This window comes from Lactuca virosa, chromosome 9 (assembly GCF_052849685.1).
Source record: "Lactuca virosa cultivar CGN04683 chromosome 9, Lactuca_virosa_CGN04683_v6, whole genome shotgun sequence".
NCBI lineage: Eukaryota > Viridiplantae > Streptophyta > Magnoliopsida > Asterales > Asteraceae > Lactuca > Lactuca virosa.
Genome location: NC_136434.1, coordinates 219452865 through 219469696, shown reverse-complemented (window position 1 = coordinate 219469696; position 16832 = coordinate 219452865). Strand labels below are relative to the sequence as shown.

The 16832-nt window shown below is 37.6% G+C and overlaps 1 protein-coding gene across 1 annotated transcript; it reads left to right on the top strand.

The window, feature by feature from the left end:
- Positions 1 to 10056: 10056 nt before the first annotated feature.
- On the top strand, positions 10057 to 16156 carry LOC145136683 (ABC transporter C family member 3-like). The gene is made up of 8 exons (XM_079070793.1): positions 10057 to 12546; positions 12626 to 12712; positions 12800 to 13405; positions 13473 to 13932; positions 14036 to 14250; positions 15012 to 15317; positions 15406 to 15469; positions 15571 to 16156. The coding sequence occupies exons 1-8, from the start codon at positions 10183 to 10185 to the stop codon at positions 15921 to 15923; spliced, it is 4455 nt and encodes a 1484-aa protein (XP_078926919.1). The 5' UTR covers positions 10057 to 10182; the 3' UTR covers positions 15924 to 16156.
- Positions 16157 to 16832: the final 676 nt, after the last annotated feature.

The following is a 16832-nucleotide window of genomic DNA, read 5'->3' as shown; positions in this document are numbered from 1 at the left end:
AATAACTCTAGAGCAACTTACCAGCGACTGGTCGACTCCCTATTTGCCAATCAAATCGGAAGAAACATCGAAGTTTTTGTTGACGACATGATCATCAAGATCCCAGACGAGCGGAGATTGCTACGCGATGTGGAGGAGAGGTTGCAAACTTTGGAGAAAGTTAAGATGAAGTTGAACCCAGCAAAGTGCACTTTTGGGGTAGAAGAAGGACAGTTCCTGGGATATTACGTGACGAAGGAGGGTATCTAACCAAGCCCAGCCAAAATCAGCGAGCTTGAAGAGACACCCTCGCCGAACACACTAAGAGATGCCCAAGGGTTGAATGGAAAACTAACAGCGCTCAATCGGTTCATCTCTAAGTTAGCCGAGAAATCCATGCCCCTGTTCCACACACTCAATGGATACATAGAGAAGAGCAATTTCCGATGGACACCAGAGGCCGAATCCGCGCTACAGAAAATAAAAAAGGCATTACACACGCTCCCTACTTTAGCTAGCCCAGTATCAGGCGAGACGCTGCAAGTCTATCTGTCTGCATCAAAGGACGCTATTTCATCAGTGCTAGTAGTCGAAAGGCAAGGACGACAACTCCCAATCTACTTCGTGAGTTGGGCCCTGCAGGGGCCAGAAATTAACCACCCAATCATCGAAAATATGGTGCTCGTTTTAATCTACGCGCCACGGCGACTCCGTCGGTATTTCCAAGCCCACCAGATGGAGGTATTAACTAATTGCCCAATCAAGCAGGTACTCTTGAAACCGGAGACATCTGGACACCTCGCATAATGGGCTATAGAACTAGGAGAGAACGACATCAGCTACCATTCCAGGATGAGCATCAAAGGGCAGGCATTGGCAGATTTCCTGTTGGAAATCCCGGGGGAACTCCAACAAGAAATGACCGGCACGGCCCAACAAAGACACCCAGAAGAAAAGACTGGTCAGCAGTGGACCCTCTACACGGATGGAGCTTCCAGCAAGGAAGGCTCGGGCGCAGGATTAATCCTGACCATCCACGGGCGAAGACATCACGTACGCTCTACAATTCGACTTTTACACCTCCAACAATGAAGCTGAATACGAAGCCCTATTAGTTGGCCTCAGATTGGCAGTAAAAATGGGGGCGGAAAGGATTGTAGCTTTGAACGACTCACGTCTGGCGCCCAACCAAGTCACTGGAGAGTTTGAAGCAAAGGATAAACGGATGGAAAGATATGTCAAAGCAGTCCAGCGAATCACAAGCCCGCTTAAGAGTTTCACCATAAAGCAGATCTCAAGGGGAAGTAATAGACGGGCGGACGCCCTTAGCAAGGTCGCATCAACATGTTTTCGGCATCTCTCTAAGGAGGTCTTGGTGGAGGTGCTAAAGGAGAGGAACATCGATGAGCGCTAAGTTGATTCCCTGTCTACGGCACAACCCAACTGGATGAAGCCCATCATAGATTACTTGAAACAGGGCATACTTCCTGACGACCACGGAGAGGCACGGAAAACGAGGATACGGGCCCCCCCGGTATGCGATCCTGGGAGGAGCGCTATATAGAAAAGGCCACACGGCCCCATGGCTCAAATGCATAGATGGCGAGTCAAGGAAAAAGGCCCTAAAAGAAGCCCACGCAGGGTCAGTCGGGGCCCACGAGGGAGCACGAGCACTCACAAGCAAAGTACTATGCATGGGGCTCCATTGGTCGGACATACATCAGGATGTCATCGAACTAACCCGGACGTGCATGGAATGCTAGACCTTCTCGCTGGCGCAAGGAGTACCCCCAACCAAGTTGACAAGTATAGTTAGTCTGTGGCCTTTCTATTAGCGGGGAATCGACATCATCGACCCTTTCCTAGAGGCACCAGGGAAAGTAAATTTCTTAGTCGTGGTGGTTGACGATTTCATGAAATGGATAGAGGCTGAACCATTGGCATGCATTACTGGAAAACAAATGATTAAGTTCATGTGGAAAAATATTATAACAAGGTCTGGGACACCCAAAGTCTTGGTCAGCGACAACGGGCTGCAGTCCTCCAAGAACCCTTTCAGAAATTGGTGTGTCAAAAGAGGAATAAAACAAAGGTTCATGTCCATAGCGCACCCCCAAGCCAATGGACAAACAGAGGTGTCTAATAGGATGCTAGTACAGGGAATTAAAAAGCGGTTGGGCAAAGCAAAGGGTAATTGGGTAGATGAGCTACCAGAAGTCCTTTGGTCATATCGAACCACACCACGGACCAGCACAAAGGAAAAACCGTTTAACTTGGCCTATGAAGCCGAGGCAATGTTACTAGTGGAAATAATGATAGGATGGATACAAATTGAGTATTGCCAAGAGCAAGAAAACGACGAGAACCTAAGGGAAAACTTAGACCTCTTGGAAGAACGACGAGAACGCTCGAGCATGCTTCAGGCCGCTTACAAGAAAATAGTAGAGAGATACTAAAACCAGAGAGTCAAGGACAAAGCCTTTCAGGTCAGGGATTACGTCCTACGGAAGAACGAATTCAGCCACACGCAGCCCCGTGGAAAGTTGAGTCAGATGTGGGAAGGACCATACAAGGTGGTGGAAGCACACCGTAACGGGTCATACTCTTTGGAAACACCCGAAGGAAGACAAATACCAAGAACATGGAATGCAAGGAACTTAAGAAGATTCCACTTTTGAGCAAAGCCCACAAGCCCATACGCAGAAGGGAAGGTACGAAATATCCCTTGGCCGGATTGATCACCCGGACCAACAGGCGGACGCTCAGAGCAGTCCGATTGGGAATTATATTGCAGAAAACTACCATGTATCAGGATTACATAAATAAAAGAAAATGCACTAGTCTTGATATGTTGTGCACAATGAATATGTATAATAAAGCAAAAAACACAACATAGAGGATACTTAGTGAATCCACATGTACACACAACAAAATGACAAATCTCATAATAGAGTCAATAACAAACAACAAAAACCTACATAGGAAGTTCGACATGTCTAAAATCTCAGACAAAATGCTCAAAATAAACAAGCATGCCTAACAAGCAACGAAAACAAACAAAGCCACCATCGATTCATGAAAGCAAAATATCGACAACATAACACGATAAAAGGCCTTAGAGGCCACAAATTGTTCGAAAACAAAACAAAAAAAAAGCTTCATCAAATCTTTTCACACCCCGAAGGGCAGCTCTAAACAAATTCAGGCACCATCATTGGCGCCACCTGCACCAGTTTCATCGCCCGCACCACCTGCATCAACCCCATCACCTGCCCCATCTGCGCCATCCCCAACCACACCAGTAATGTTCCCTTCAACAAGACTTGTCCCCACATCTCCCACAATATCCTCACCTTCATCAAATGCACACAACATTTTCACTCCATCCACATCCAGCTGGCCCAGCCCAAGTAAACCTGCAAAATCCATAGTCTCAAAAGCCAGAAGGGCATCATCTAGAGTTGAGGAGTGGCTCGAATGCGAATCACTAGCAGAAGGGTCATAAGTCCCAGCATCAACTTGCGCCTTCAAAGTCGCCCAACCTGACTCTTCACCTGCAACAAACGCAGTGTGAAAGATGCGGCTGATACCCCCGGTAAATTCAGGATGTTCTATGAGCTTATCCATCACACGCACAAGACCAACCTGGAGCATCCAACTACGATCAGCCCTTAACGCTTCCAACTCACGCTCACGGTCAATAAGGTCGCGTTCCAGGCTCTCATTCTTTATCATCATACCCTCATTCGTTTGTGTCAAAGAATCCACTCAAGCCTCCAAAGCACTTCGAACATCCTCCAACACCAGCTTCTCCGACACCAATGACTTATTCTGCTGTTCCAATCGATGAACGGTGGCACTAAGATCTGCCACCTCGCCCTTCAGACTCACCTCACTTGCCACCAAGACAGAGTGCACATGCTCCAAATCGCCAAACCGTTGCACACGCCGAGATCCAACAGCCAAGTAAGACCATCTCCAACCCATCTCCATTTTTCCCCCATAAATGGAGTAAAAAATACGGTAAATAGTGTTTCATCTCCAACCCTACTCCATTTTCTACCCTATTTTTTACTCCAAAAAATATATTCCTAGAATATTCCATTTTTATAACTTATATATATTGTCAAATACAACCCTCTACTAATTAGATTTTAGCAAATATATATTATATTTTAACTTAATATAAATTAGTATATAACATGATATTATAAATATTAAATATTACATTTAAATTATAATAAGTAGATAAAACAAACTAGAAATGTAGAAAATAAAAATGAGAGGGACTAAAATTAGCAACCAAACTTCACCTCCATTTTCGGAGATATGAATAATATTCCCCCATATATGGGAGAATACTATTCATATCTCCAAAAATGGAGGTGGAAATGGGGTAGGGTTGGATAATAATGGGGGAAGAAATGGAGGAAAAAATGGAGTTTGGGGGTGGGTTGGAGATGCCCTAAGTCATGGCCTGCGCGGCAGCATAAGCAAGGTTATGAGCAAGGGCGGCGTTGTTCATAGAATCCATATCCTCGACAGTAGCAGGAGGAAGGGCATGATGAGCAAACTCTAAGGGAGCATAACGAACGGACAGACGAGATTCCGTGCGAAGATTCCACCCCGGAACAAAGGCAGGTGCACCATGAAGAACCTTTGTAGCAACAGACTTGCGGAGCAATCGCTCATGGCTATCCCCTGAGGACTGAGGACTAACACCAGGACTCAAAAAAATCGGAACGGGAACAATAGGCTGCTGAGATGCCCCCTCGACACCCTCAAACTGTTGAACGTCATCATTGGGTATCACCAACACATCTCCAAGGTGCGGCGACGCAGAAGATAGCAGACACATAAGCCCACAACGTTGAACCACACACCGACCAATTTGACCAGAACTACCCCCATGCGCTGGTCCACTCATCGCCTGAGCAGCTTTCCGTTTCTCTGCAGCTCGACGGACGCTGACAATGATCCCGTCCTTACTATCCACTACATCATCGGTCAACGACTCGCTTGGTGGGCGAAGTATCACGACAGGAGACAAGGCAACATTAAGAACAGGCTGGCTCCTCGACGCAGTAGAGCTCCCCACTGGCTGTGGAGGCGCCACATCAGAGACATTCAAGCGACGGGGCGGAGGCAGAGTCTCATACAAAGGTACCACCCGGTGCTCCAACTTCCCCTGATACCGTTTTCGCAGAACAGAGTCCTTGGAAACAGAGCATTCGGTACATGTAAAACAAATACAAATAAAAAAATAGAAATAATAATAAAACGAGGAAGCAGAAAGAACAAACATAAAACATCCCATACCCTAGTAAAAAGGGGGGGGGGGGAAGAAGAGGAGAAGCAAGAACAACTCACCATTACAGACAGTGTAGAAGACGGGCATATCCACCCGGGCACACCAGCTAGGACTCATTCCATCCCCGGCAAGTAACGCCTCTGACATTGTATCAATGTCCACTTGAAGAATATGCAACAAATCGGCAGTCGCTTGGTTATGAGGAAACAACTTGGTAACATCCGACAAAGCATTCGCCCGATGGTATTCCCGGCCAAGCAGTTCCCGGTTGACCCATAACCACTTGTCCTGCCAATTCTTTGGTGGTTTGCTGTCAAGGACAAGATTATGACCGCCCCGACGAGCAGAAAAAGTGTACTTGTCATTAGTAGCAGCAAACCGGAAAAAGAAATTGAAGACGAAGTAGTCAGGAACGATGCCATTAGCCCGACATATCATCTCAAAAGCTACTATCTTGTGGACAGCACCGGGGGTCAACATCTGAACACTGCATCCATTGTGTCGGAGTATTTCCTCTTGGAAATCGGTCAGTGGAAGACGGAGGCCGGCGTCGAAGGTTTTTTGATAAACACCCACCTTCCTAGGCGGTGGTGAAGTGATCACAACTCCAACAGTCGGAAACTCCACTCCGTCGGCCGGAGTAAGGCCATAAGCCTCCTGAAGAGTGGCAAATTCGGAGGAACTGGGGATCAAACTCATGGAAGAAGCCATAAAGGAGATACAGGAAAAGAAGAAAAAGAGAAGGAAACGAGAGAATAAGGTAGAAACTAGGGAAAATCTGCTTACAAACTATAAAGGGAAAAAGAGCGGGATTTACGAAAACCCCTGACACGGCTGACGTAACCGCTGCGCACGTCGAGCGGTCACATCACCGAATATGAAACGACGACCAAATGAGGACACGACACGTATACCGACAGTTAAGTCCAGAACATCATAGCTAGCTAGCATACGCTATGACTACTGGACTGGGGGACTTGATGACACGCCCCTCAGAGCGGGCCAGAAATAAGAGAGCCCTCGGCAAGGAATTCCCAACGAGGCCCGACCGAGCCCGACTCGACCGCCCTAATCACCAGGGACTCCAGCGGGGCGACCGCGCAAGACCCCGCCCTCGCCAAACGTTGTCCTTCGCTACAGTCCAAGGATAACGGCTCTAGGCGATAATGAGCACATCCAGAGCATTATCGCATGGACCAATCGTTGGCTCTGACACTACGACGAACACGATCCACCTATAAGGACGATAGATCTTGTCGGGATCGCAGTCCTTGTCCCTCATACGGATCGAGGAGGATCCTCAGTATAAAAGGACCATCGCCCTGCCTTCATGGGTAAGCTATTCTTCTCCGATCCTTAACACTCACATTCATCCACCCTACCGACTTGACCGTCAGAGCGTTTTTCCGGGACCTCCTCCCGGAGAGCGACTGGCGGTTTCGTTTCCTTGTGACCTTTCAGATTTCCCTATGACGATCCTTACTAACAGCTCAGGTGGTCGGAGACTAGGTCACATCATATATATATATATATATATATATATATATATATATATATATATATATATATATATATATATATATATATATATATATATATATATATATATATATATATATATACACACTAGGTTATAATCCGCGGAAACCACGGTCGGTATATTTAAAATTTCTATATAAATAAAAAAATAATAAATATAAAAAAACCAAGATATTATCGATTGTAAGTAGTTATGAATTAATTTGGTAAGCAAAATAAACATAATAATGTTATTAGGATAATATTTTGTATTTTCAAAAGTTGAATTGAATTTGATTTGTTACCAAAAAAAGGAAATAATAAAAATCATAAAAAAATGTCACGTGTCAAAGAGACATTCTAAAAAACTGACACATGTTATTTTTTAGGTTTTATTTATTAGAAGAGGTATATATATATATATATATATATATATATATATATATATATATATATATATATATATATATATATATATATATATATATATATATATATATATATATATATATAGGGTTACGTTCATGTGAGACGACATAATTTTTTGAGACCGTGAGACGCAATCCTAGCCACTCATTTAGTAGATAAAACAAAAACATTTTTAAAATGCAAAATAATTGAAAATTTTCGAAATTTTTTTTTTCCAATATTATTTTCAGAATATATATTTTCCAAAAAAAATAAAAAAAATACCAAAAAAAAAATAAATACAAAAAAAATACATTTTTTACATATTTTAGTAGAATATTTAGAATATTCTACATATCTGGCAAATCTAGTATAATATTCTAAACATTCTAAAAATCATATTAGAAATGTACAGTGTAATATTCTGAATATTTCACGAATTTTTCAAAAACAAAACGGTAATTTTTTTTTTATTTTTTTTTTATTTTTTTTAGTTAAATAAAGTTCCGAAAATAATAATTAAAAAAAGAATTTTTGTATTTTTCCTTTTATTTTGCATTTTAAAATTATTTTTAGATTTGGTCTCACGGTCTCACAAAATTAGCATGGTCTCAAATGAACCTGAACCTATATATATATATATATATATATATATATATATATATATATATATATATATATATATATATATATATATATATATATATATATATATCTCCAGAAAAGTCCAAATATTTTGGGCAAATTTTTAATAAAGTCCTAAATTTTATTTTTTGAATAAAAAAGTCCTGACTTTTTCACATTTTGAATAAAAAAGCCCAAGAAACCGGCTAATTTATTCACTTTAGTCCTTTTTGATCTGTTCAGCAGGTCATGGGACCAAATTGTTAATTTTTTTAAAATAATGGGACTTTTTTTGCAGATTTCGTCAAAATTTTTATATAATGTATAAACCTATTTTTAAATATCTCTATCTATTTTTACGTATTTGTATATTTTTTTATGTTTTTATATGCATATATTTACGTATTTTTATGTATTTTAAATGTATAAACGTATTTTTTTTACTTATTTATATGTATTTTTAACCATTTTACATATTTTTTATGTATTTTTATGTGTTATTTTTTATGTATTATGTATTTATATGTATTTTTATATATTTTTACGTATTTATGTATTTTTTTAAGCTTTTTATATAGATGTTTATGTATTTTAAGTATATAAACGTATTTTTTACGTATTTATATCTATTTTTAAGTATTTTACATATTTTATATGTATTACGTATTTATGTATATTTGTTAATGTTTTTTATATAGATGTTTTTGTATATTTATGTATTTTAAATGTATAAACGTATTTATATGTATTTTTTAAGTATTTACATATTTTTGTGTGTTTTTATTTATTATGTATTTAAATATTTTTTTTGCGTATTTATGTAACTTTTTAGTTTTCTTATATAGATGTTTATGTATTTTTATGTATATTAAATGTTTAATCACGTAAAAATACATAAACATCTATATAAGAAAACTAAACAAATACATAATTACGCAAAAATACATAATTACGCAAAAATACATATAAATACATAATATATAAAAAAACACATAAAAACACACAAAAGATATGTAAAATACTTAAAAAATACATATAAATACGTAAAACAATACATCTATACATTTAAAATACACAAATATACAAAAACATCTATATAAAACACTTAAAAAAATACATAAATACGTAATACATAAAAAATATATAAAATACTTAAAAATAGATATAAATACGTAAAAAATACGTTTATACATTTAAAATATATAAACATCTATATAAAAAGCTTTAAAAAATACATAAATACGTAAAAATACATAGAATTACATATAAATACATAATACATAAAAAATAACACATAAAAATACATAAAAACTATGTGGTTTAAAATACATATAAATTAGTAAAAAAATACATTTATACATTTAAAATATATAAAAATACGTACATATATACATATAAAAACATAAAAAATACACAAATACGTAAAAATAAATATAGATATGTAAAAAATATGTTTATACATTATATTAAAATTTTGACGAAATCTGCAAAAAAGTCCCATTATTTTTGAAAAATTAACAATTTGGTCTCATGACCTGCTGAACAGGTCAAAAATGGCTAAAGTGAATAAATTAGCCGGTTTCTTAGGCTTTTTTATTCAAAATGTGAAAAAGTCAGGACTTTTTTATTCAAAAATTAAAATTTAGGACTTTATAAAAATTTGCCCAAAATATTGGGACTTTTCTGGAGATATATATATATATATATATATATATATATATATATATATATATATATATATATATATATATATATATATATTAAATTGCTTCATGTTCTTACCTCATTTCATGATTTAATTTAATTTTATTTGATATATCTTTAATATATTAGAAAATTAAAATAATAATAACACTTGTTATATTGAGTAAGAATATTTTTTAAGCATAAAAAATAAAAGACAATTTAATTTCTTATATTATATCTTTTAACTTTTGTTCTATAGAAATGGAACAAGCCAACAGAGTAATTATTAATTAATAAACTGTAACAACAAAAATTCTAGTTTGATGCTTTATTGTTATCTTCTTCCAAGATATTACCTAAAGAATCTTTCGAAATACAAAATTTAAAACTCCAACTCGGAATTCCACACAACGCAATTGTCTCTAATGTTGTTGTCTTCGTCTCCCTAATTCTTGGCCTCCACGTTATTTTTTTTAATAAACCCATCTTTGACTCTCTCCACCTTCCCTTTCTTCATGGGAAAAAGACTATAAAAGGAAGACCCATAAACCCCAAAACCCATCACCACTCTTGCTTTATCAGCCACTGTTCGACGAGTGAGTGGTGACCAAGAACAGCAAAAACAAGAACATCTTTCAATACGCACTCGATAATCAATGGAGCTTCTTAATGTCTCAAGATTTGGTATGTTTTACAATTCCTCGATGAACACTGCTACCGATTTCTTGTTAAACCCCATTTTCTTACATGGGTGTTTTGCCTCCATACAATTTCTGTTCTTGCTTTTCATATCAATCTCTTGGGTATCGAAAAGATTCAGGATTGATCAAACTGTGGTTGCAAAACATAGTTGTGGGTATTTGTTTCTCAAACAAACTCTGTTTTGTTCTCTTCTTCTTTCACTCTTCAACCTAGTTTTGTGTTTCTTGAACAATTTTTATTGGTATAGAAATGGCTGGTCTGATGAAAAGATTGTCACCCTTTTGCATGCTGTTCTTGGAACACTTATTTGGTCCTTCGTTTCTGTGTATCTGCATACACTCGTCTCGAATTCGTCGACACAATCTTCAAAGTACCCATTGGTCTTAAGGGTTTGGTGGGTGTTTTTCTTTACAGTTTCTTGTTATTCCCTTGTGGTAGATTACATCAACTACAAAAGAACCCATAATCCACCTTCCATGTTCATCCTGTCCGATTCCGTGTCTAGTCTCCTGGGTTTGTTTCTCTGTTTTGTGGGGTTGTCTCACAAGCGCGAAGAAGAAGGTCAAAATCACAATCTTGAAGAACCCCTTTTGAATTCTAGCGGCGATAGAGTTAGGGTTGAGATTCCATCAACTTACGAAAACGCAAGTTTCTTTAGTCTGCTGACATTTTCTTGGATGAGTGCGATAATCGCGAAAGGAAATAAAAAACCATTAGACCTTGAAGACGTCCCACAGCTAGCAGATATCGATAGCGTGAAACAAGTCTTTCCTGTTTTATTACAAAAAATCGAGTCTTTAAACGGTGAGAATCACCAAATCACGACATTCGGTCTCACAAAAGCTTTATTTTACATCGTATGGAAAGAAGTTGTAATCACTGGATTCCTTGGTTTAGCATCTTCGTTGACTAGTTTTGTTGGCCCTTACCTCATAGACGAATTCGTTCAATACCTTAATGGACACAAAGCTTACAAAAACCAAGGTTTTGTTTTAGTCGCTGCATTTTTCGTTTCAAAAATGGTGGGCTGTTTCACACAAAGACACTGGTACTTCAAACTCCAGCAAGCTGGCATTCGCGCCAGGTCAGCAATTGTCGCCATGATTTACCAAAAGGGTTTGACCATTTCCGGCCAGTCAAAGCAAGGGAACTCAAGTGGAGAAATCATCAACTTCATGGCTGTTGATGCTGAAAGAGTAGGTGATTACGCATGGTATATGCATGATTTTTGGTTAGTTCTTATCCAAGTAGGTGTTGCTTTAGCACTTTTATATAAAAATTTAGGACTTGCTGCAATTGCTTCATTAGTTGCTACAATAGTTGTGTTGTTAGCAAATCTTCCACTTGGGAACATACAAGAAAAGCTTCAAGATGACTTGATGAAATCTAAAGACAAGAGAATGAAAGCAACATCCGAAATCTTGAGAAACATGAGGATTCTTAAACTTCAAGGTTGGGAAATGAAGTTTCTTTCAAAAATCATCAAACTTCGTGATGAAGAAGAAAACGCATTGAAGAAATACATGTACACTTTATCCCTAACTTCTTTCATATTCTGGGGTGCTCCTATTGTTGTAGCTGTGGTCACTTTTGCCACGTGTCTATTTTTTGGGATTCCACTTGAATCAGGGAAAGTACTTTCTGCATTAGCCACATTCAAAATACTTCAAGAGCCTATCTACAATCTTCCCGATTCAATCTCAGTGTTTTTCCAAACTAAAGTCTCACTTGACCGAATTGCCACATACCTTCGCCTCACAGACATAGATTCCAACGCGATAGATAAGGTGCCACCTGGCAGTTCTGACGTGGCAGTTGAGATCATCAATGGAAACTTCGCATGGGATGCAAATGCTTCCTCTTCGAATCTCACACTGAAAGATATAAACATTAGAGTGAATCATGGCATGAGAGTTGCTGTTTGTGGAACTGTTGGCTCAGGGAAATCAAGCTTACTTTCTTGTATTTTGGGAGAGGTGTCGAAGATATCTGGAAGTGTGAAAGTTGAAGGAACAAAGGCGTATGTGGCTCAATCACCATGGATACAAAGTGGAAAGATTGAAGATAATATTTTGTTTGGTAGGGAGATGGATAGAGAGAAGTATGATAAGGTTCTTGAAGCGTGTTCTTTGAAGAAAGATCTTGAAATCTTGTCTTTTGGTGATCAAACGGTTATTGGTGAGAGAGGGATTAATTTGAGTGGAGGACAGAAGCAGAGGATTCAGATTGCAAGAGCTCTTTATCAAGATGCTGATATATATCTTTTTGATGATCCATTCAGTGCAGTTGATGCTCATACTGGAAGTCATCTTTTCAAAGTAAGCAACATTTTAACAGTTTTGAACTAAATATTCAATCACATCATTTCAATGTGAATTCGGTGTTTTTGTATGATAGGAATGCATGTTGCAATTTCTGGAGTCGAAGACCGTGATTTACATTACACATCAAATCGAGTTCCTACCTGCTGCGGATCTGATTCTGGTGAGTTATCTAACTCTTCGATTTTAATTTCGTTTTACCTACGAACAATTATTGAAGCTCACTCCGTATAATTAACATCACAATTAGGTTTTGAAAGATGGAAGAATTACACAAGCCGGAAAGTACAACGACATCCTCAATTCAGGAAGCGACTTTATGGACCTCGTAGGCGCACACAAAGACGCATTATCAGCAATCGATTCCATGGAGGCAAATGTTCAAGAAGGAACCACGATTTCCAAGAAGAACACAAACGAAACTCAAAATAGTAAAACAGACGATATTTCAGGTTCAAAAGCACAGCTTGTTCAAGAAGAAGAACGAGAAAAAGGGAAAGTAGGGTTTTCAGTCTACTGGAAGTACATAACAACTGCTTATGGAGGAGCGCTTGCACCATTTATAGTATTTGCACAAATTGTGTTCCAAGTTCTTCAAATTGGAAGCAATTACTGGATGGCATGGGGTTCTCCAGTTTCAGAAAGTGATCCAGCTCCTGTTAATGGATCAACCCTAATCATGGTGTATGTAATTTTAGCAGTTGGATGCGCATTGTGCATACTAGCAAGAGGCTTACTTCTAGCAACTGTTGCTTATAAAGCAGCCACTATTCTCTTCCACAAAATGCACTTGTCAATATTCCGTTCTCCCATGTCTTTCTTTGACTCTACTCCAAGTGGACGAATACTAAATAGAGTAAGTCAACAACATCTACTCAAATTCTCAATCTACCAATTTTTTTAATGTTGGTTTCTATAAATAGGCATCTACAGATCAAAGTGCAGTGGATATGCAAATCCCTTACCAAGTTGGATCCTTTGTATTTGCTATCATTCAACTTCTTGGCATCATTGCAGTTATGTCACAAGCTGCTTGGCAAGTGATTATTATATTCATTCCTGTGGGTGTAATGTGCATCTGGTTACAGCAATATTACTTGCCTTCAGCAAGAGAAATGGCACGTTTAGTTGGAGTTTGTAAAGGCCCTGTGATTCAAAACTTTGCTGAAACAATATCAGGATCAACTACAATCAGAAGCTTTGATCAACAAGGAAGATTTCAGGACACGAATCTGAAACTGAATGATGATTTTGCAAGGCCAAAGTTTCATGCTGCTGCAGCTATGGAATGGTTAGGCATACGTTTAGACATGCTGTCGACTTTAACTTTTGCTGTGTTTCTAATTTTCTTGGTTTCTATTCCCGAAGGAACTATTGATCCAAGTAAGTTATTCTTTCATGTTACATATTGCATCAAGCCATCAATAAGTAACAAAGAATTCATGAATCATGACTAATGGATTTTTTTTTTTGTATATTTCTCAAGGTATTGCGGGATTGGCTGCTACTTATGGGCTTACTTTGAACACGTTAAACGGATGGGTAGTTTGGACACTTACAAATCTTGAAAACAAAATTATTTCGGTTGAAAGAATATTTCAGTATTCTTCTATCCCTAGTGAACCTCCTCTTGTTATAGAATCAAATAGGCCTGATGATCAATGGCCATCACAGGGAGAAGTTGATATTCGTCATCTACAGGTACTTAAATAAATAAATGTCTAGGACAGTTGTCTAATATATATGTTCCAAATATTTGGTGGAGTTTTCCACTTTGGTTATAACCTTTTTCTACTTTGTATCTTTTTTATTTTCCACCCTTCTACTTTGTAAAACAACATTTTCCACCCTTATACTTTGTAAAATGTCAATTTTACTGCCTCAAGTTTGAACTTTCTAAAATGTCCATTTCACCCCCTCTATTTTGCACCCCTCTCCTTTTTAAAATGTCATTTTTACCCATTCAACTTTGAACTTTCTAAAATTTCACTTTCACCCCCTCCACTTTCATGTTTACCCCCATAGTATACATAATCTGATTCTCCTGGAGTTACAACCCCTTGACTTATTAAAATATCACTTTAACCCCCTTGGCTTTGAACTTTATAAAAATTTTTAAGTTAAAAAAAATTAATTTATGTGTTTCTTTTTATATATATGTTGGTATAAATTCGACATGGTCAACGTTTCAACGTAAATTTAGAACTTTCATTTGTTAATTTTAAAAAAAAAAACTTGCTTTTTTATGTACGTGTCGGTATAAATTCGGGTTTGTGTATGTTTCGGCATAATTTTTTTAACGTTTCGTGCTTATTTTTAAGCATTTAGCTTGTCATGGTTTTGGTCCCTGACTTTTTTGTTTTGGCAACTTAAGTCCTCCTAAGTTTCTATGCATGGCTTTGGTCCTTGACTTTTGTGCTTTGCCAACTTAAGTCCTCATAAGTTTCTATTTCTTCTTAAAGGTACGGTATGCACCACATATGCCACTTGTGTTGCGAGGTCTTACGTGCACTTTCAAGGGAGAAATGAAGACTGGGATTGTGGGAAGAACGGGTAGCGGGAAGTCAACTCTGATACAAACACTCTTTCGCCTTGTGGACCCCGCAGCTGGAGAGATTCTCATAGATGGAATTAACATATCAACAATCGGACTTCATGATCTTCGTTCAAAATTGAGCATAATTCCTCAAGATCCTACCATGTTTGAAGGAACTATTCGAAGCAACTTGGATCCTCTTGAAGAGTATACAGATGATAAGATTTGGGAGGTAGCAAAACTACAAACATAAATTTCACTGCATTCAAACATTTTGTAATGCTAGAATGAGTAGAATCTAACACTGTTTGTTACTTCAGGCTCTTGATAAGTGCCAGCTTGGAGATGAAGTGAGGAGCAAGGAAGGGAAGCTTGACTCATCAGGTATATGTTAGACTGTTGGAATCTACCTTCTCTTTCTAAAAGCTCCAAAAAATCTTGGACTTATGTTATCTAACTAACAGTTTTGATACAAAATGTTATAGTGACTGAGAATGGAGAGAACTGGAGTGTGGGTCAAAGGCAGCTGGTGTGTCTAGGGCGTGTGCTACTGAAGAAAACAAAAGTCTTGGTTCTTGATGAGGCTACTGCATCAGTTGACACAGCAACTGATGGAATGATTCAGCAAACACTTGCACAACACTTTACAGACTCCACGGTGATTATGATTGCTCATCGTATCACTTCTGTGCTTGATAGTGACATGGTTTTGGTTCTAGAACAAGGTCTGATTGATGAATATGATTCTCCAACAAAGTTGCTGGAAGATAAATCGTCTTCGTTTGCAAAGCTTGTTGCTGAGTATAGTATGAGATCTAATTCAAATTTTGAAAATTAGCATCAATGTAATGTGTTGGTAACAAGGGGAGTGCTTGATGATATGATCATGGCACATAGGAAGCTAAATGGATTTGGTGGACAGGGTCGCCCTTTTTGGATACTACTATAAGCTTAATGTATTTCTACTGTTTTTCTGGATTTTCAATGTGTGTAAGCATAAATAGTTTTTTATAGTAAGCTGTTAAGATTGCTCAAGAGCATGCTTAAAATCGAAGATGTTTGTTTGATCAACTTTGGTGTTGAGTTTTTAGTTGCGGAGAGCTGATAATTAATGGCTTCCTCTTTGAGTATTATACATTTTAATCCCTTTTAGACTTTTGACGTTTGAGATTACATTCTGGGGAAATTGTTTGATGAATTATGAAAAAAAAAGGATCAAGCAAACCCATTTGCACTAGGCCAATTAGAATATAGGGTGTAGGACGTGGTAAGACTACTCTCATTCACAATTAAAACCAACCCAACTATCTATTAAAATATTAATTTCTTTCTCTTCTATCTATACAATCCAATTAAACTCAAACTTTTACTCTCGTTAGCAACTTAGACCAACCTAAAAATTAATATTAAAAAAATAATAAAAAAATACATCATTATTAGTCTCTATTTGCAGAGAAAAATAAGTTATAAATTTAAATGTATTTTGTTTTTTTCAACAAAATAAAACATATTTGTGATTTATAAAACTTGTTTCATAATAAGTAAAGATGGCAATAATAGATGTATTTGAAATAAGTCAACCGACTAATGTTTGTTGCACCAACACCATCGGTCATATTATTGCTTTTTGGAAACCCTTTTCATTTTTATTTAATGATCAACCCAACCAACTAAAGGCAACTAGTCACCAATGGGAGTGGTCTAAGAATGAAGTGTTATGTGTCATATTTGATTCTCTTGTCATCAT